We start from the raw sequence: 15,176 nt of genomic DNA on the forward strand, positions 1-15,176 counted from the left end.
GCTGCTGAAGCTAGCCCTAGATCCCAAGGTTCGATTGGAATCCAGTAGCAGCTTAGAGACCAATAAAATTTTCAGGGTATGAGCTTTCAAGAGTCAAAGCTCCCTTCATCAGATGCATTGACTTGAAAGCTTATACCCTCAAAATGTTTTTTTGGTCTCTAAGGTGCTACTGGATCGAATCTAGCTGTTCTGCTGCAGACCAACACGGCAGCCCTCTGAAACAAGATCCCAGGGTGGGTTTCTGGTGCCACAGAGCCTTCCGCAAAGTGCTGTCTGGGTTGGGGGGTTGGCCACAACTCATTTCCTTGGACAGCCATTTTGAGATAAGAGTGAGAAGCTGTGGGCCGGCACCTCAACCCCCCTCCCCTTCCAAGCGGTTGCCTATCAGATTCTGTTACTCTCTGTGCTCTTTTCTGCTCTACCTGGGTGCCTCTGGACATCCTAGTGACCCTTACCAAGCAGCCTCTAGTTGCTGACCCCCAACATAGGTTGTCGGGGATAGAAACGGTTATCCGAGACGTTGTTCCCAAGACCTTGGCAGAGGATGTTGGGGCGAAATCTGAATCATTGCCTCTCTGACCTCTCCCCCCCCACACACCTGTAACTCTTGGTTCGCCTTGAGCATGCCTGCTTCAAGCACCACCACCCCCGGACCCATGCATCCTAAGAAAGTGCTTTGCATTCTTACATGCCATTCATACCCTTCCCATGTTCCGGGCCTCTTTCTGTCCTCCCCCCGCCCCCCCCCCCGTTGCCAGCAGGAGTCTGTGGCATCTGAAAGGCGTGTAAAGTCTGGCCCCCTCCCAGGGGGCCCTTTTCTGGCGCAGAATCATCGTATGAATCGCCCCTTGCAAAGCTCCTTTCTGGAGACCAGGGGAGAGGAAGGTCCGGATGAGCTGCCCAGAAAAATGCCCCAGGGAATTTTGCGCTGCGTCCCCAGAAAATTCTTTCCTCTTGGGCAGGGCTGCAGCGGTTTTAAGACCTGCATAGAACGTGTGAATTGAGTTGGAGCTTTCCCATCCACCAGCCCCCTCCTTCCACGCCAGGAAAAGCCGCTCCTGTTGAACTACTGCCTATTTTCAAAAAAACAGGACAGGGGGAAGAGAGTGGGTAACCTGGTTGTCATTTCAATTTTTGCATAGAATAGATTTTATAGCTTTTTGCGTTTTGGGTTGAGAGCCACCACACTCTGCTGGCGTCTGTTTGTATCACTCCAGCGGCTGTCGGGGCCATTTTTGCACTTTTGTCCCTAGCAGAGAACACAGCGGGAGTCCTGGTTCCCACTCCGGATCCCCCGAAGGCACTCGCCATCTGGGGCATTTGCAGATCTCACACCTGTTCTGAGAACTGTAGAACGTTGGAAGGCTTCTACCAATCCTGCTCGTTCTTGATCTTCCACTGCTGTTGTGGGAAACTGTCTGTGCCACCTGGCTTCTGCCCTGGCAGCGTCACTCCTCTGGACGTACCGGACGACGGAAGGAGGGCTCTGGCATCCCCAAACATATTGCTCAGGCTTTAGACACCAGCTGTGTACACAACGTTACCTCTCAAATCTTTAAAGGGCTAATGCACTTGATTCACTGTTCTTTCCTCTTTACCTAATATCACGAGCTTCCTTCCTGGGCCTGGAGTGAGGATGTCTTCCGAAACCTGCATCTCCGTCGGTCCGGATACTGTGAACGTCCACCTAAGTCCATCCCTACGGAGGCAGAAAAGAGAATGTCAGAGAGCGGAAGGTGGAAGTACCAAGGAGGTGTTTCCTGTGCCCACACAAGCCTGGTTCTTTTCTCCATCTGTCGTCTCTGGTCTGTAAAGACTTTGTGGCCTTTTGAAGCACCTTGTGAACAAGAGATGGTCAGGCCAGGCTTAACACTCTTGCCAGTTTATGGTGTCCTTCTAGAGATCCCTGGGTGTTGTAGTTCTGCACCAGGAGTGAGAGTTCTCCACAGACTGTTTCCAGGACTGACTTGAAGGAACCCATGACGGTTAATCCAGTTTAGGTTTGTGTTTTAGAAGTGTCTGCAGGTGAACATTGATCACAGTTCCATCAGTATTTTTCGGGGTCTGCTTATTCTTGTACTGTATTAGGGGGCATGCGATCGTCCTGATGGTGTAAACGGGTAGGAAACAGAGCGGAGAGTGGCGCAAGCAGATTTGCTCTACAGGGTGTAGGCTTGTATTTCTTTCATCTCGCTTGGTGCCTCTGGTCAAACAGATTTGGCAAGTTGATGAAAAGCGATGGAAACCTGCAGAACCTGTTTGAATCACAGGTGAAAGCAGGATGAACATGCACAGCCGTAAGCAGGGGGCCTTCTTTCAACTCCCCCCATCTTTAGACTCCAGCCTGCCCTGTTCAGGATCACACCCCAGGGATTTCCAAGGCTGCTCTTGACACCTCCTCTCCCTCATCTATAAGTCTCCAAATCCAGAAGCCACAAACTGTTGTTTGGAGCCTCGGTGAATATTCAAGGGACACGTCCTCCTTCCTGTGCTTGTGTGTGTGTGTGTGTGTGTGTGGTTGTGCTCTTAGGCAGCAACCAGTAGTGTTAACAGTAAATTTCCCAGGGTACTTGATGATCTTTTGCCCACTTGCTGAGCCTTTTTGGGCAGGATGCGAGTGGAAGGAGCAGGGATACCGATCTGAATGTCCTGTTCCAGCTCAGCAACCCCTGGGCTTAGCTGATGTTCTTACCTCTGCCTGTATAAATATGGATCTGATAATAATAAAGCTCCCCCTTGCCCCGGAGACATAAAGTGTTTTTTGTTCTGTTTCTGATACAGGCTTGGAATGTTCCGTGTGGGTTGTCAGAGTCTTGGTAGTGAGGCTGGCGATTTTCCAGTGCCGAAGTTTGCACTGGAAGCAGCTGCCTTGGTGTGGGCAGCCAAGCAAGGGAAGGGGCGAAGGTCCCCCTTGCAGGATCGGGACCAAAAGGTAAGGCGGAAATCCAAGTCCAAGAGGAGCCCAGCTGGTGGAGACTTGGACAACCCAGCAGACAGGCTGGGGTTGCTTCCGCACTTAGTCACACAAACAGGGCTGTGGAGGGGCTGTGGCTCAGTTTGTAGAGCATCTGCTTGGCATGCAGAAGGTCCCAGATTCAATCCCCAGCATCTCCAGTTAAAGGGACTAGGCAGGTAGGTGATGTGAAAGACCTCAGGCTGAGACCCCGGAGAGCCGCTGCCGGTCTCAGTTGGTCAGCAGGGGGCAGCATAGGATCAGTTTTGCATCTGTTGAGAACGGAAACAAATGCAGAGGCATTCAAGGGGGGTGGTCTTGGAAGATGATAAGGGATCCCGCCCCCCGTTTTTAGAAGAGTTCAGGTATTGTTCTGAACCACTCTGAAATTCAGCAGAGACTGCAGATGAAGGGTTTGGTTGGGGCTCCATTGTGTCTTGCTGGGTCTTATTCAAAGTGGTTCCAAACTGGCGAGAGACCAGTCAATAAACTTTTGCTCCTTATAAGCATGATTTGGGAAATGAGCAAAAGATCCCTCGTCGTGCTGCGCCTCTCAGATTGGGTGATGCTTTGAGCACATACCTGGAAGTATGTACATCCTAAGCAATTCCTTGGGGGGCCCCGCAGGCAGACGGGCTGCCCTGTGGCCATTACCTCTGGGCATAATGTGCTGCTGTTCTCTCAATAGGACATCGTCTGGCAATACTTAAAGGGCCAGCGTGGTGTAGTGGTTAAGAGCGGTGGTTTGGAGCGGTGGAGTCTGATCAGGAGAACCAGGTTTGATTCCCCACTCCTCCACATGAGCGGTGGAGGCTAATCTGGTGAACCGGTTTGGTTTCCCCACTCCTACACATGAAGCTAGCTGGGTGACCTTGGGCTAGTCACACTCTCTCAGCCCACCTACAGGGTGTCTGTTGTGGGCGGTGAGGAAGGGAAGGAGATTGTAAGCCGGTTTGATTCTTCCTTAAGTGGTGGAGAAAGTCGGCATATAAAACCAATCCTCCTTTTTCTTCTTCTCCTAAGGTCTTACAGGCAGGGTGTTCCCTGCTCCTAAAAAGGCTTTGGATGCTTTTTCAGCCAGAAGAATATTGAAAGATTATATGAATTTGACTCTCTGACAAAAAACACACAGGGCACAACTGTCAACAGAGAGCTGTGGTGGACTTTGCTCTTTAAATGAAAAAACTTAGAAGAAGCCCCTCTGCACCTTGTTAGCCCTGGAGGACTTCTACGGAGCTCCTGTGGTCACCCAAATGGTCATGCAAAGCCCTGCGGTCACAAGGGCCCATCGCCTGAGGCCGGCCTGTAATGTTCTTGTGTGATTGTCACTTGCTAAGTTCCAGAGATGTATTTTTGGATGATCATATGGTCAGGCTTAAAAAAAAACCCACAATAATAAAAAGTTACATCACATGCGTGTTACGGCAGGAACAACGGGCTGACATTGAAGCCTTCCACAAGCCCGTTCCAGAGGAATTCGGAGCAGCCAAATTTCCTCCAGGAGCTGCAGAAAAAGATTGACCAGGCTGACTCCAAAGAGCAGGCTTGGAACTTTCTGTATTCTCCCATTTCTGCTGCCGCTGGCTGCACACACCCGGAAAGCCCTGGACCGGACCAGGGAATGCGTCGTTTTCTCATGCCGTGTTTGCAAATACTGTGGTTTCGCACAATGGATTGTTGTTTCCATTCAAAGCTAAGCTTGAAAGGCTAAGCAGGAAAGTATGTTGTAAACCACAGTAAACATTGGCTCCGGAGGATTACTGGGTAAATGCAGAATTGATTTGAAGGCAAAAGATCATCGCGGTGCTATCAGTGGCCTGATGCCTGGATTCTCTCCAGGGGCAATTTATAGGGGTTGAAACTATTCTGTAATAACCAGCAGAGCCGTGGGACTAAAGCCTCTTTCACTAAGTCCTGGTCACCAAGAATGAGTCCCAGACTTTATTTCAAGAGAGAGGTTTTGGAGCTCAGGCAGCGGTCCCACCCGACAGCTCCACTCTGCTTGATCTGGAACCTGTCCCTCCCAGATCTATCTGGGTATGTTGCAGTTACTCTGTGCTAAGGAAAAAGCAATCTACACATGCTCAGAGGCACCAACGTTAGTCTACCGATTCTGGCCTGAGTCAACACATTCAAAGCCAGGTATTGATCTGAGCCCATACCTGATGGATCTGAGAGCCAGTGTGGTGTAGTGGTTAGTGGTGGAGAACTGGGTTGGTTTCCCCACTCCTCCAGATGAAACAAGTTGGGCAACCTTGGGCTAGTCACAGTTCTCTTCGAACTCTCTCAGCCCCACCTACCTCACAGGGTGTCTGCTGTGGAGAGAGGGAAGGGATTGTGATTGTAAGCCGCTTTGAGACTCCTTAAGGCAGAGAAAAGCGGGGTACACAAACCAACTCTTCTTCCTGCCAAGAAAGTAAGCCCTGAGGAAACAGCACCTTTGAGCATGTACAAAGTCTTTCCCGGGATAGATAAAATATATTCGGATATAGTAGGACAGCAGATTGTCGGTGCTTTGGAAATCAATTAATGAATGATAAAGGTCTTCTCTTTGCAGGGTCCCGGCCTGCCCACGTTCTCCCACATTGCTCTGGACCTTAGGCAGAAAAGGGAATTTCAGAACAGGCGGCTGGTCATGCAGAAGGTAAGAAAAACTGCCTTCTCCATATCCCTTGGTGGTCAGCCCCCAATGCCAACTCTGGGCCCCCGAGTAGAGGAACCAGGCCCTCCCACTCTCCAGATCGATATTAAAGACTGCAATGGGAAGACAGCATCAGCTGGTCAACTTGTGACAGTGAAAACGCTCTGGACCGCCACACTTGGCATTTGCCTCAGCTGGCCAAACTAGTTGCCCACTAGGGCTTTCAGATCAAGGCCTGGAAAAGGTGCCATTTTACTGCTGCCTTTGCAAAAAAAGGCAGGGGGGGGGGAAACGGACTTTTCCTTTTAATGTGCAACAAAGCTGCTCTTTAAGCGCTTGCAACAAAACCGCCCTGATGCCAGGCACCTGGCCTTTCCCCCCTCCAGCCCCCGTTCAAGACGAATTATACTCCATCCGTAAGCACAACCCAGCGGGGCCCTTCCCTCGTTCCCGGCATTCGGGGCTTCTTGTAGCATTCAGTTCCTTGCGTTAATGATAGGCCATTACCTCCGTGCTAACGAAGCGCCCACGTCTCGCTCTCGGGAGGGGCCTCTAATGGGCTTCTTTGGAGTCAACCTGGAGTCACATGATTTCCCCTGCAGCAGCAGCAGCAGCGGTGGCGGCAAGTGGCACGAAAAAACCAAATTCTCCAAAGTGAAGGGAAGCTGGCCCGCTCGGCCGTGATATTCATACTCATAGAGTTGGAAGGGACCAGCAGGGTCATCTAGTCCAACCCCCTGCACAATGCAGGAAATTCACAACTACCTCCCCCCCACACCCCCAGTTGACCCCTACTCCATTCCCAGAAGGTGGCCAAGATGCCCTCCCTCTCATCATCTGCCTAAGGTCACAGAATCAGCCTGGCTGACAGGTGGCCATCTAGCCTCTGCTTAAAAACCTCCGGGGAAGGAGAGCTCACCACCTCCCGAGGAAGCCTGTTCCACTGAGGAACAGCTCTGTTAGAAAGTTCGAATTGGAGCCGCTCAGAGTGAGAACATGAGGCTGCCCACTGTGGGAAATCTCGCAGGAGGACTTGTTTGTGTGATAAATAACACATAACCCTGCAACAGAATCTACCCTCCACAGCGGCTCTGGCTCTCCTGGGCAGCAAGCGCTTGCTCCACAGTGTTGACTGTCCAGACTGGCGGGTACAAGCCCTGATAAAAATGTGTCCTCTCCCCAAATGCAGAATAAGGACCCCGATCCCCCAAGGGGACAGAAAAGGGAGTGATGAGAGGTCTGAGGCCTGAGTTTAAATGCGGAGCTGGCAAGGCCGAAACCCTCCCCTGTTTGACTTGGCGCACGCCCACGGCGTCTCGTGCCAGCCGCCCACTTTTAACACCGTGGAGTGCCAGCGCAAAGTCCCATGAGTTAGGGGACCTCGCCTCTCCAGTCTCACATCCGAACCAAGGCCGAGCTTAACGATAGAAGGGAGGGGGGAGCTGGATTGTCACCCATGACAGGCTCGTGCCTTGCTCCAAAACTGGTTAGAAGTTCTGCCTGCCCGGCTTGCTGGGACTTTATGGAAAAGGGGGTTTTATTTGTAAGATAGAACCCGAACATTTGAGGAAGGCGCCCAACACCCTGAGGGTCTGCCCTGGTTATAGAGCTGGGAAGTACAGCTGATGGGCTCCACCCCAGAGTCAGCTGCCTTTCAAAATGTGTTCCCCCCCCCCCAATAATGTGTGCTGTGGTTTCATCTGGGAAAAGAGCAGTGGGTTCATGGGTTCAATCCTGTTTGCGATGGGAAGGCCCAGAGAAGGGGTGCCTCTCTTTTACCAGATGTTGGTTCTGAGAAGCCCCTGCCCTTCCAGGTTTTGCAGGGGCTGGGCAAAGGAGGGGTGGCAATCTACGTGCCCGAGCCCTGAGATCCTTCCAGAAGGTTCAGGCTGCTTCCCATCTCATTACTGAATGCTAATTTCTTGATTATCCGGCACTCTCTCGCTTAATTCTTACCCAGCGCTATTAATAGGCTGGGAGAAACCGGTTTTTCTTGGGTTTTGCCAGTCTGTCAGAGAAGAAAAAGAACTAATTGAGAGGCAGTGCAGTACAGTGGTTCAAGTGCCAGAGGCGGCTGTGGAAGGCATGGGTTCAAATCCACACAGTAGCTGATTGGGGGATGGACTTTGATCTCAGGCTCTTGATCTCAGCCTAACCTACCTCGCAAGGCTGTTGTGAGGATAAAACGGAGGAGCGGAGAAGGATGTAAGCTGCCTTGGGTCCCCATGGGGGAGAAAGGTAGGGTACGAATGAATCCAACAAATGCACAAACACGTTCGGATCATGATGAGAGGGAGGGCATCTTCTGGGCATGGAGTGGGGGGGGGAGTCATTGGGGGTGTGGGGTGGGGAGGCAGTTGTGAGTTTCCTGCCTTGGCCAGGGGGGTTGGACTAGATGACCCCGGGGGTCCCTTCCAACTCCACGCTCCTAAGCGGCATTTTGGGAATAAAAGGGGCGTCATCTTGGGAGGGGGTGATGACGTCCCTGCCACCTCCTGCCCAGGGTAGTTTTGTTTGTGTAGCCCCCACCGAAGGGAGCCCCTGTTGTGTCCGGCCGGAGGCCTGGGGGTGGCAACTCTGCGGCCGCGCGCAGGGACGGGGCTGGCGAGGCGCGGGGCGCGCAGCAGGGGGCTGAGTGCCCGTGATCCAGGCCGGACCGGCCCCTCCTCCGGGGGGTGGGGGGCTGCAGCCGCCGCCGCCTCCTCCGGCCCGCCCGCCAGCCAGCCAGCCAGCCCGTCCTGCGGGTCCGTCCGTCGGCGGAGGCGGCGCTGCGGCGGGCGGAGCTGCTGCAGCGCCCGGCCAGGCCAGGCCAGCGGCTCGGAGGTGGCTGGCAGGCAGGCAGCGGCTCATGGCCCCGCCGAGGGTGGTCCGGCGCGCCTGAGCGGGGGTCTCCCGGGTCGTGGCGGGGGCCATGGCCAAGGAGCAGGCGGCGGCGGCGGCGTCGGGGGTCGGTCCGCGGCTGTGCGCCCTGCAGAAGGGCGCGGGCGGCTACGGCTTCCACCTGCACGGCGAGAAGGGCAAGAGCGGCCAGTTCATCCGCAAAGTGGAGCCCGGCTCGCCGGCCGAGGCGGCGGGGCTGCGCGCCGGGGACCGCCTGGTCCAGGTCAACGGCGTCAGCGTCGAGCAGGAGACCCACCACCAGGTCGGTGCCCGCGACCCCGCGCGGGGAGACTCCCCGCCAAGCGGGTCTGGAAGAGCCCGCAGCAGCGTCTGGGTGGCCGCTTCGGGGGCCCGCCTGGCGCCGTCCCCTGGCCCGCCTCGGGGGCTTGCTTGGCGGCTTCGGGGCCAGCCGTCGGGGGCTAAGCCGGGGGCCGGGGGCTCCCCTTCCGGCCGGTTGGCCCCTGAGGCGGGTGGCGGGCATAGGGGACTCAGGCGGCAACCCCGCCGGCAGCCGTGGCGTGGTGGGGGCCCAACGAGCACCCCGAAAGCGGTCCCCCAAATGGCCCACAACAGAGAGAAGGGATGTCCCAGCCGGGGGTCAGCAACGGTGGCCTCTGGCCAAAACCCATGCCCCCTGCAAGCGGTGCAAAATACCAGGAAATAAAAATGGGGGCACCTGGTGACACTGGACAGCTGGCCGTTTGGGAGGGGGTTGTCAGGCCTGAAGGCGGCAGCTCCCTGGTCAGGGTGACTGTCCAGCAGACCGAGTTGGGGGCCGGGGGCCGGTTGGGGATCAGCCAAAGGGGGCGATTGGCAAGGGGGTCAGGAGTCAGGCGGCAAGAAGTCTTTTGTGCAGGGCCCCATCCCCTGATGGGCGGCTGCATTTCGGCCCGGTTGCACAAGCAGCACCCAATTCAGCATCCTGAATTCTGTCTGTCTGTCTCCTGAGCTTGCTTGCTTGCTCTTTCTCTCTCTCTCTCTCTCTCTCATAGGGCTGCAAAGAGAATCTGGGGGGGGGGACATGTGTGTCAGGACTGCAGAAGTCTTGGGGAGGGCGGGGGCTCAGTCAAGTTTCTGGTGACCAGAGGTTGGAAAATCACCCCTTGTTTCCTGCTCAGGATTTGCACGAGTCCGTTTCGGTTATGCGCCATATGCAGATTTCTCTCATTCAGGGCAGCTTGCAGAATCCCTGGTGTGAAATTGGGGGCGTGGGATTTGGAGGGCCGGCTCCTCTCCTTCCCTTCCATTTCAGCCAGCTGGGTCAGTTCTTTCTTTTCTTGTCTTGTGGCCGGGCCCTGCTCTTTAACAGGCAGAGTCTCGGTTGGACTTGGCCCGCGGGGACCTGCCGCAATCACCTGCCTCCCGTGAGCGAAGCGGTGAAGCGCCCTGTAATTAAAAGCCTTCTAGATGAAGACGATAATAAATGGCCCGCGGGCTGACTTTGAAAATTGGCAGAGACCAGAGATGTGTGTCTAGATGTGTGTATGTTCGACTGGGGGTGTATGAGGATCTTCTCATTTCGGAGGGTGGGGGGAGCCTAATTTCAAAAGCTCTGCCAAAATGAATTGGCACCAGCCTGGCCTCCCTGGGTGGCATCTGCAGATGGCATAGCTCGGTTTGGGAGAGACAGACCCACAGAGCGTTGAAACGGTGTCCCGGGTGCTCCTGTGGGGAAAAAATCCCACTGGACATACTTTGGAGACAATGCGCAGAGGGTTGGGTTGGAAGCAAACCATACCTGCTGCTCCTTCCCTGCTCCAAAGTACAGCAGCCGCCAGGAGCCAAGGGGGCTGCTCCTCCAACGCGTGGTTCCATCACTCAGTGAACCTGGGCACAACCACCCTGCTCCTTGCCGTTTGTCTGACTGGTATGTTTTCATCCGCTCCCTCCACCAAGGAGTTCACATTGGCGCACACAGCTCCCTCCTCCTCCGGTCCCCCCTCACAACAACCTTGTGAGGTAGGCAAGTGTGTGTGTGATTGGGCCAGTTTCACCGCAGAGGGGGGATTTGAATCTAGATCCTACTCCGACGCTGCTTTGCAGGGCCCCTTGCTGTGACTCTGTTTACTTCCTTTGAGATGCGGGGGTGGAGGGGTTGCCACTGCAAGATGCGTGTTACTACCAAGTCTTAACTGCAGTTGCGGCAGAGCTGAAATGCTGCAGCTGAGCTTGGAATCCAGGAGCAGTTTGGGTTCTGCATCAGAAAGGTAGATTTTTGTGTGTTTGTTTGTTTAGGGGGGTGCTTGTGCCAGGTAGGCGTTAAGGCCGTTCCTCCCTGTTCCATTGACAGAACGGCTAAAAGCGTACAAATGATTTTCCGCCCCCAAATGTTTTCAATAGCATAGCTCTGTGCGAGTTTGCAATTCGCCTAGAGGGAGAATCATCTGCGGGCGACCAGGCGAAGACACATCTGGAAGGAAAGAGTTGTTGTTTTTTGTTTCTTGTTTTCTCGACATCAGTTTGCCTGGACTAGCAAACAGAAGCGTAGGGGCGAGTAACATTGGGGAAAGCACGTTAACCATAATGGTACAATAGTGTTTTGAGGATTCTCAAAAGGGTTCGGTGCCTGTTGAAAGCCTGGTCTTGCAGGGTAATGCTAGTAACACCATGTTGCAGGCTGGAACCAGCGCCTTGCCTAAGGAAAGCGAGTCGAGGGCAGGTGTCAGATTTGAACCCAGGACTTCCTCGTTCACGGCTCAGCCCTTGAGCCCTTGGACACACCGTTTCCGGTGGCAAATGCAGAGCTTTGGGGCAGAGGACTTTCAGAGGGTTGGCGACTGCTTAGTCATTTCCTTTGTTTGTGTTTGGCCCCATCCAAAAAAACACACACACCCCAAACCCTGGGAGTTGCCACCTCTGTTCTCTTGCCTTCCTCTCAGGCAAGCGTTCCAGGCGATATGCAGCATAGGAGAGATTGCCTGGGTGGGGGAAGCCATGGGGAAGGGCTGGGGGCTTGATCAGGAGGTGTGTGGTCCAGAGGAGTCTGAGAAAGCCAAAAATGATGGGTGGGAGGGAGCTGGGAGGTCCGAAGGTTGTTGCGTTTTACAGGGCACGCAGACTGCAAAGGATGGCAAAATTCAGGGCCAGCCTCCAAAACAGAGAGGCGTCCGGCTCAAAGGGAGTGAATTCTTTGGAGGGGAAGGCTTAGTCCCGTTTCCCATTCTGTCCTGGCTTTGCCACTAATGTGGGCCCCCAAATCCCAGTTCCCTGATATTGGCTCCCTCATTTCCCTTAATGCTCGGAGCCTAGAACGTGAGAAATAAGGAGAGCCCTGCCGGATCATGCCAGCGAGGGTCCATCTAGTCCAGGATCCTGCCTCTCACAGTGGCCGGCCAAATCCTCTGGAGGGTCAATAACAGGGCACCGAGGCTGAGGTCTTCCCCCTGATGTTGCCTCCTTGACACTGGTCTTCACAGGTTGACTGCCTCTGAACTTGGAGGTTCCCTTTAGTCACCGTGGCTAATAGCCACTGATAGACCTCTCCTAGCCTAGAACTTCATTCTCCCTCTTCTTTCCAGTCCTTCCTGGAAATCCACTTTTTTTCCAGGAAGGCTTTTTCCTTAACCCCTCCAGATACTTGCTCAAAACAGCTCACAGTTAAAGCAAAACAAAAACAAGCATTTTTTTTAAAAGCCATGAAAAACTATCCATTAAAACCAAGCCATAATAACAGTAATAAACCTGTGGAAATCGTTCGCCACCGGATGTGACCAGCAGCGCAGTGAGACGGCTCTTAAAAAAGGATTCGGCAAATTAACAATAAGGAGAGGGAGAGAGAAAGAGACTAGGTCTTCCTGTTGTTGTTGCCTGCTCTCAGTGGTGAAGCGTTGCACATTTTTGTGGGTATTTGTCTTGTGGAACTCACTGCCACAAGATGCAGTGGTAGCCACTGGCTTTGATTGATGTAAGAGGGGATTTGCGGAGGAGAGTTCTATCCATGTATAGAAAAGCAGCTGTGAGATGGCGCACCCGCACCCCACCCCGGGCATCTCCCCGGCATCGTTCGCAGCTGTACAAGGTATTGGAGCCCCGCTGGGACATTTTTGGTGCTGGCCAACCTGGTTGGCCACTGTGTGAACAGACTGCTGGACTTAATGGACTTTGGTCTGGTCCAGCAGGGCCTTCCTTATGCTCTTGTGAGCATGCCTATTATATGAGGTGCTGTGGAACACAGGCAGGATGGTGCTGCTGCAATTGTCTTGTTTGTGGGCTTCCTAGAGGCACCTGGTTGGCCGCTGTGTGAACAGACTGCTGGACTTGATGGGCCTGGGGCTGGTCTAGCAGGGCTTTTCTTATGTTTTTAACACAGGCAGGACAATGCTGCTGCAGTTGTCTGGTTTGTGGGCTTCCTAGAGGCGCCTGGTTGGCCACTGTGTGAGCAGACTGTTGGACTTGATGGGCCTGGGTCTGATCCAGCAGGGCTTTTCTTATGTTCTTATGATGGGAAAATTCAAATGGCTCTGGTACTCTGACTGCCTGGTTCAGCCATCGGCTAGGGGTCCCAGGGTGTGTAATTTCGGAAGGTGCATTGTGGCATATTGTTCTGCAGGCACGGTAGGTCTGCAGCATTCACCTTTGACTGACGGATGACTGTGAGTACTTGAAGTGGGTTCCAGCAGACGTGCCTGACCATTGGACAGCACCTGGCACCCTGTTGGCATTCAGTAGCTCGCCCAGTGGCAGAATTTTGATCTTTCTAGAATGACTCCATGTCTGCTCTTTCCTCGCCCCCCCTCCCCGCCCCCCGCCAGGTGGTGCAGCGGATCAAAGCTGTCGAAACCGAGACCCGCTTGCTGGTGGTGGACAAAGAGACGGATGAATACCTCCGGAGCCTGAGGCTGACCTGCACCGAGGAGATGGTGCACACGGGCATCCCGGCGAACCCTGACGCGTCACCCATCAAATCGCCCACCAGCGACAACGGAGACGTGTGGAAGCCCCAGGCGGAGCTGAGCGGCCGGAATCTCAAGAGGCACAAACACAGCCTCAGCTCTGAGAGCGGGAAGAAGGTAAGGCCGCTGTGGGGGTCCTTGCGAAGGGTGGGGTGGGGGTGGGGCTTCCCAAGATGGTGGTTTTGGAGCAGTGGTTTATCTTGGATTTCGCTGGGCTGTTGCGGTCTTTCTTGGCCTTCTTGAGGCCTGGCGGCTCATTCTCAGCCCTCTTTAGTGGCACGCCTCCGTTTCTTATTTTTGGGGTGTCAGGTCACAGCCGACTTACGGCCATCCCTCACGAGGTTTTCAAAGCAAGGGATGCTCAGAGGTGGTTTGCCATTGCCTGCCTCCGCCTAATGACGTGGGACTTCCTTGCTGGTTTCCCATCCGAGTACTAACCAGGGTCGACCCGGCTTAGTTTCCGAGATCTGATGAGACGGGGCTCGCCTGGGCTGTCCAGGTCAGGGCACGCCTCAAATTCGACGGGGGCTAAAAGCGCTACCTTTGTGTGCGGCTGGTTGGGATCTTGTGTGGATAGGCTGGGTCCGGTTGAGGGCATTCAATGTTGGCCGAGGCCGAAAGCGATAACTGGGCTGAATGTGAAGCAGAGGAGCTTTGCTGGCTGCTCACACAATGGAGTGTGAGTGTGAATGTCCTAGTCTCTTGGGAGAAGATGTTGCAGAGGACAGAGGAAAGCATCTTGTTTGGCATGAGGGCTGCTCTGCGGGGGGGGGGGGGCTTGTTAATGAAGTGGTCCTTGGTTACCTAGGAGCAAATGAGGTCAGGGTGCTCTTTAAAGACACCCAAGGTTGTGCCAACACACATATCCCCCCCCCACTTTAATTTGAATCATGTGGCTTTGCAGGAACGTCTTAAAAGATACTTGTTTGTTTCCCCATCCCTGCCGTGAAGCCACCGCCTGTCTCTGGGGGCATCCCTTTGACTCGGCTCCTGCGGGTTGGGGAGGCAGGCGGGCGTGGCTGCTGATCAGACCGAGACCGGCTTTCCCCGTTCTGGTTTCCTTGCCGGGAATCTTGGGAGTTGTAGCCTTCTCAGGGTCTTTTAACAGGGGATAATTCTCTGCACCCACATGAAGTTAGAGGCTCCTTAGGAAGAACTGAAGAGGCACGACTGTTGTTGCCCAGAAGATAAAGAGTACCTTCTGTAGGGTTGCCAACCTCCAGGTGGGTCCTGGAGATCTCCTGGAGTTACATCTGGAGTTACTTTGGAGTCAGGAAGGCATTTTCCTCCAAGCCAGATTGGCCAGGGATCATGGAGGGGCTTTCTTTTGCCTTCACTGGGGGAGTGGAGGGAGGTAGCTGTGAACTTCCTGCATTGTGTGTGTGTGTGCGCGCGCGCGGGGGGGTTGGTCTAGATGACCCTTGGGGTTCCAGCTCTATGTTTCTGTGTTTCTAACTGATCTCCAGACTACGGAGATCAGTTCCCCTGGAGAAAACGGCAGCTCGGGAGGATGGGCTCTATGGCGTTATTCTTTACTGAGGGTTCTTCCCCCCTCAAACCTCACCCTCCGCCCCCAAATCTCCAGGAATCTCCCCTCCAGGAGTTGGCAAGCCTACCTCTTGGTCAAATACAAGAGACACTGGGGCTGGGACTGTTGAGGACTTATTTGCAATGATGCTTTACCTCCGTTGGAACGAAAGGCAGGCGGTTAACGTGAGAAGCGCGTCTTTGCATGGGAAACATCCCGAATGATGGGTTGCTGAAGCTCTGCTTGATACAATCAGGCCTTCGAATGTCAGCCATCTCCTGT

General features: G+C 54.3%; 1 protein-coding gene across 1 annotated transcript in view; it reads left to right on the forward strand.

Moving 5' to 3' along the window:
* Positions 1–8,505: 8,505 nt before the first annotated feature.
* NHERF2 (NHERF family PDZ scaffold protein 2) overlaps positions 8,506–15,176 on the forward strand; it is a 38,193-nt gene continuing 31,522 nt past the window's right edge. The window contains exons 1-2 of the mRNA XM_056866179.1: positions 8,506–8,736; positions 13,226–13,483. Of these exons, the coding sequence (XP_056722157.1) occupies positions 8,506–8,736; positions 13,226–13,483 (489 nt within the window). The remainder of the gene's footprint in view (positions 8,737–13,225; positions 13,484–15,176) is intronic.

This window comes from Euleptes europaea, chromosome 21 (genome assembly GCF_029931775.1).
Source record: "Euleptes europaea isolate rEulEur1 chromosome 21, rEulEur1.hap1, whole genome shotgun sequence".
In the NCBI taxonomy this organism is placed as follows: Eukaryota; Metazoa; Chordata; class Lepidosauria; order Squamata; family Sphaerodactylidae; genus Euleptes; species Euleptes europaea.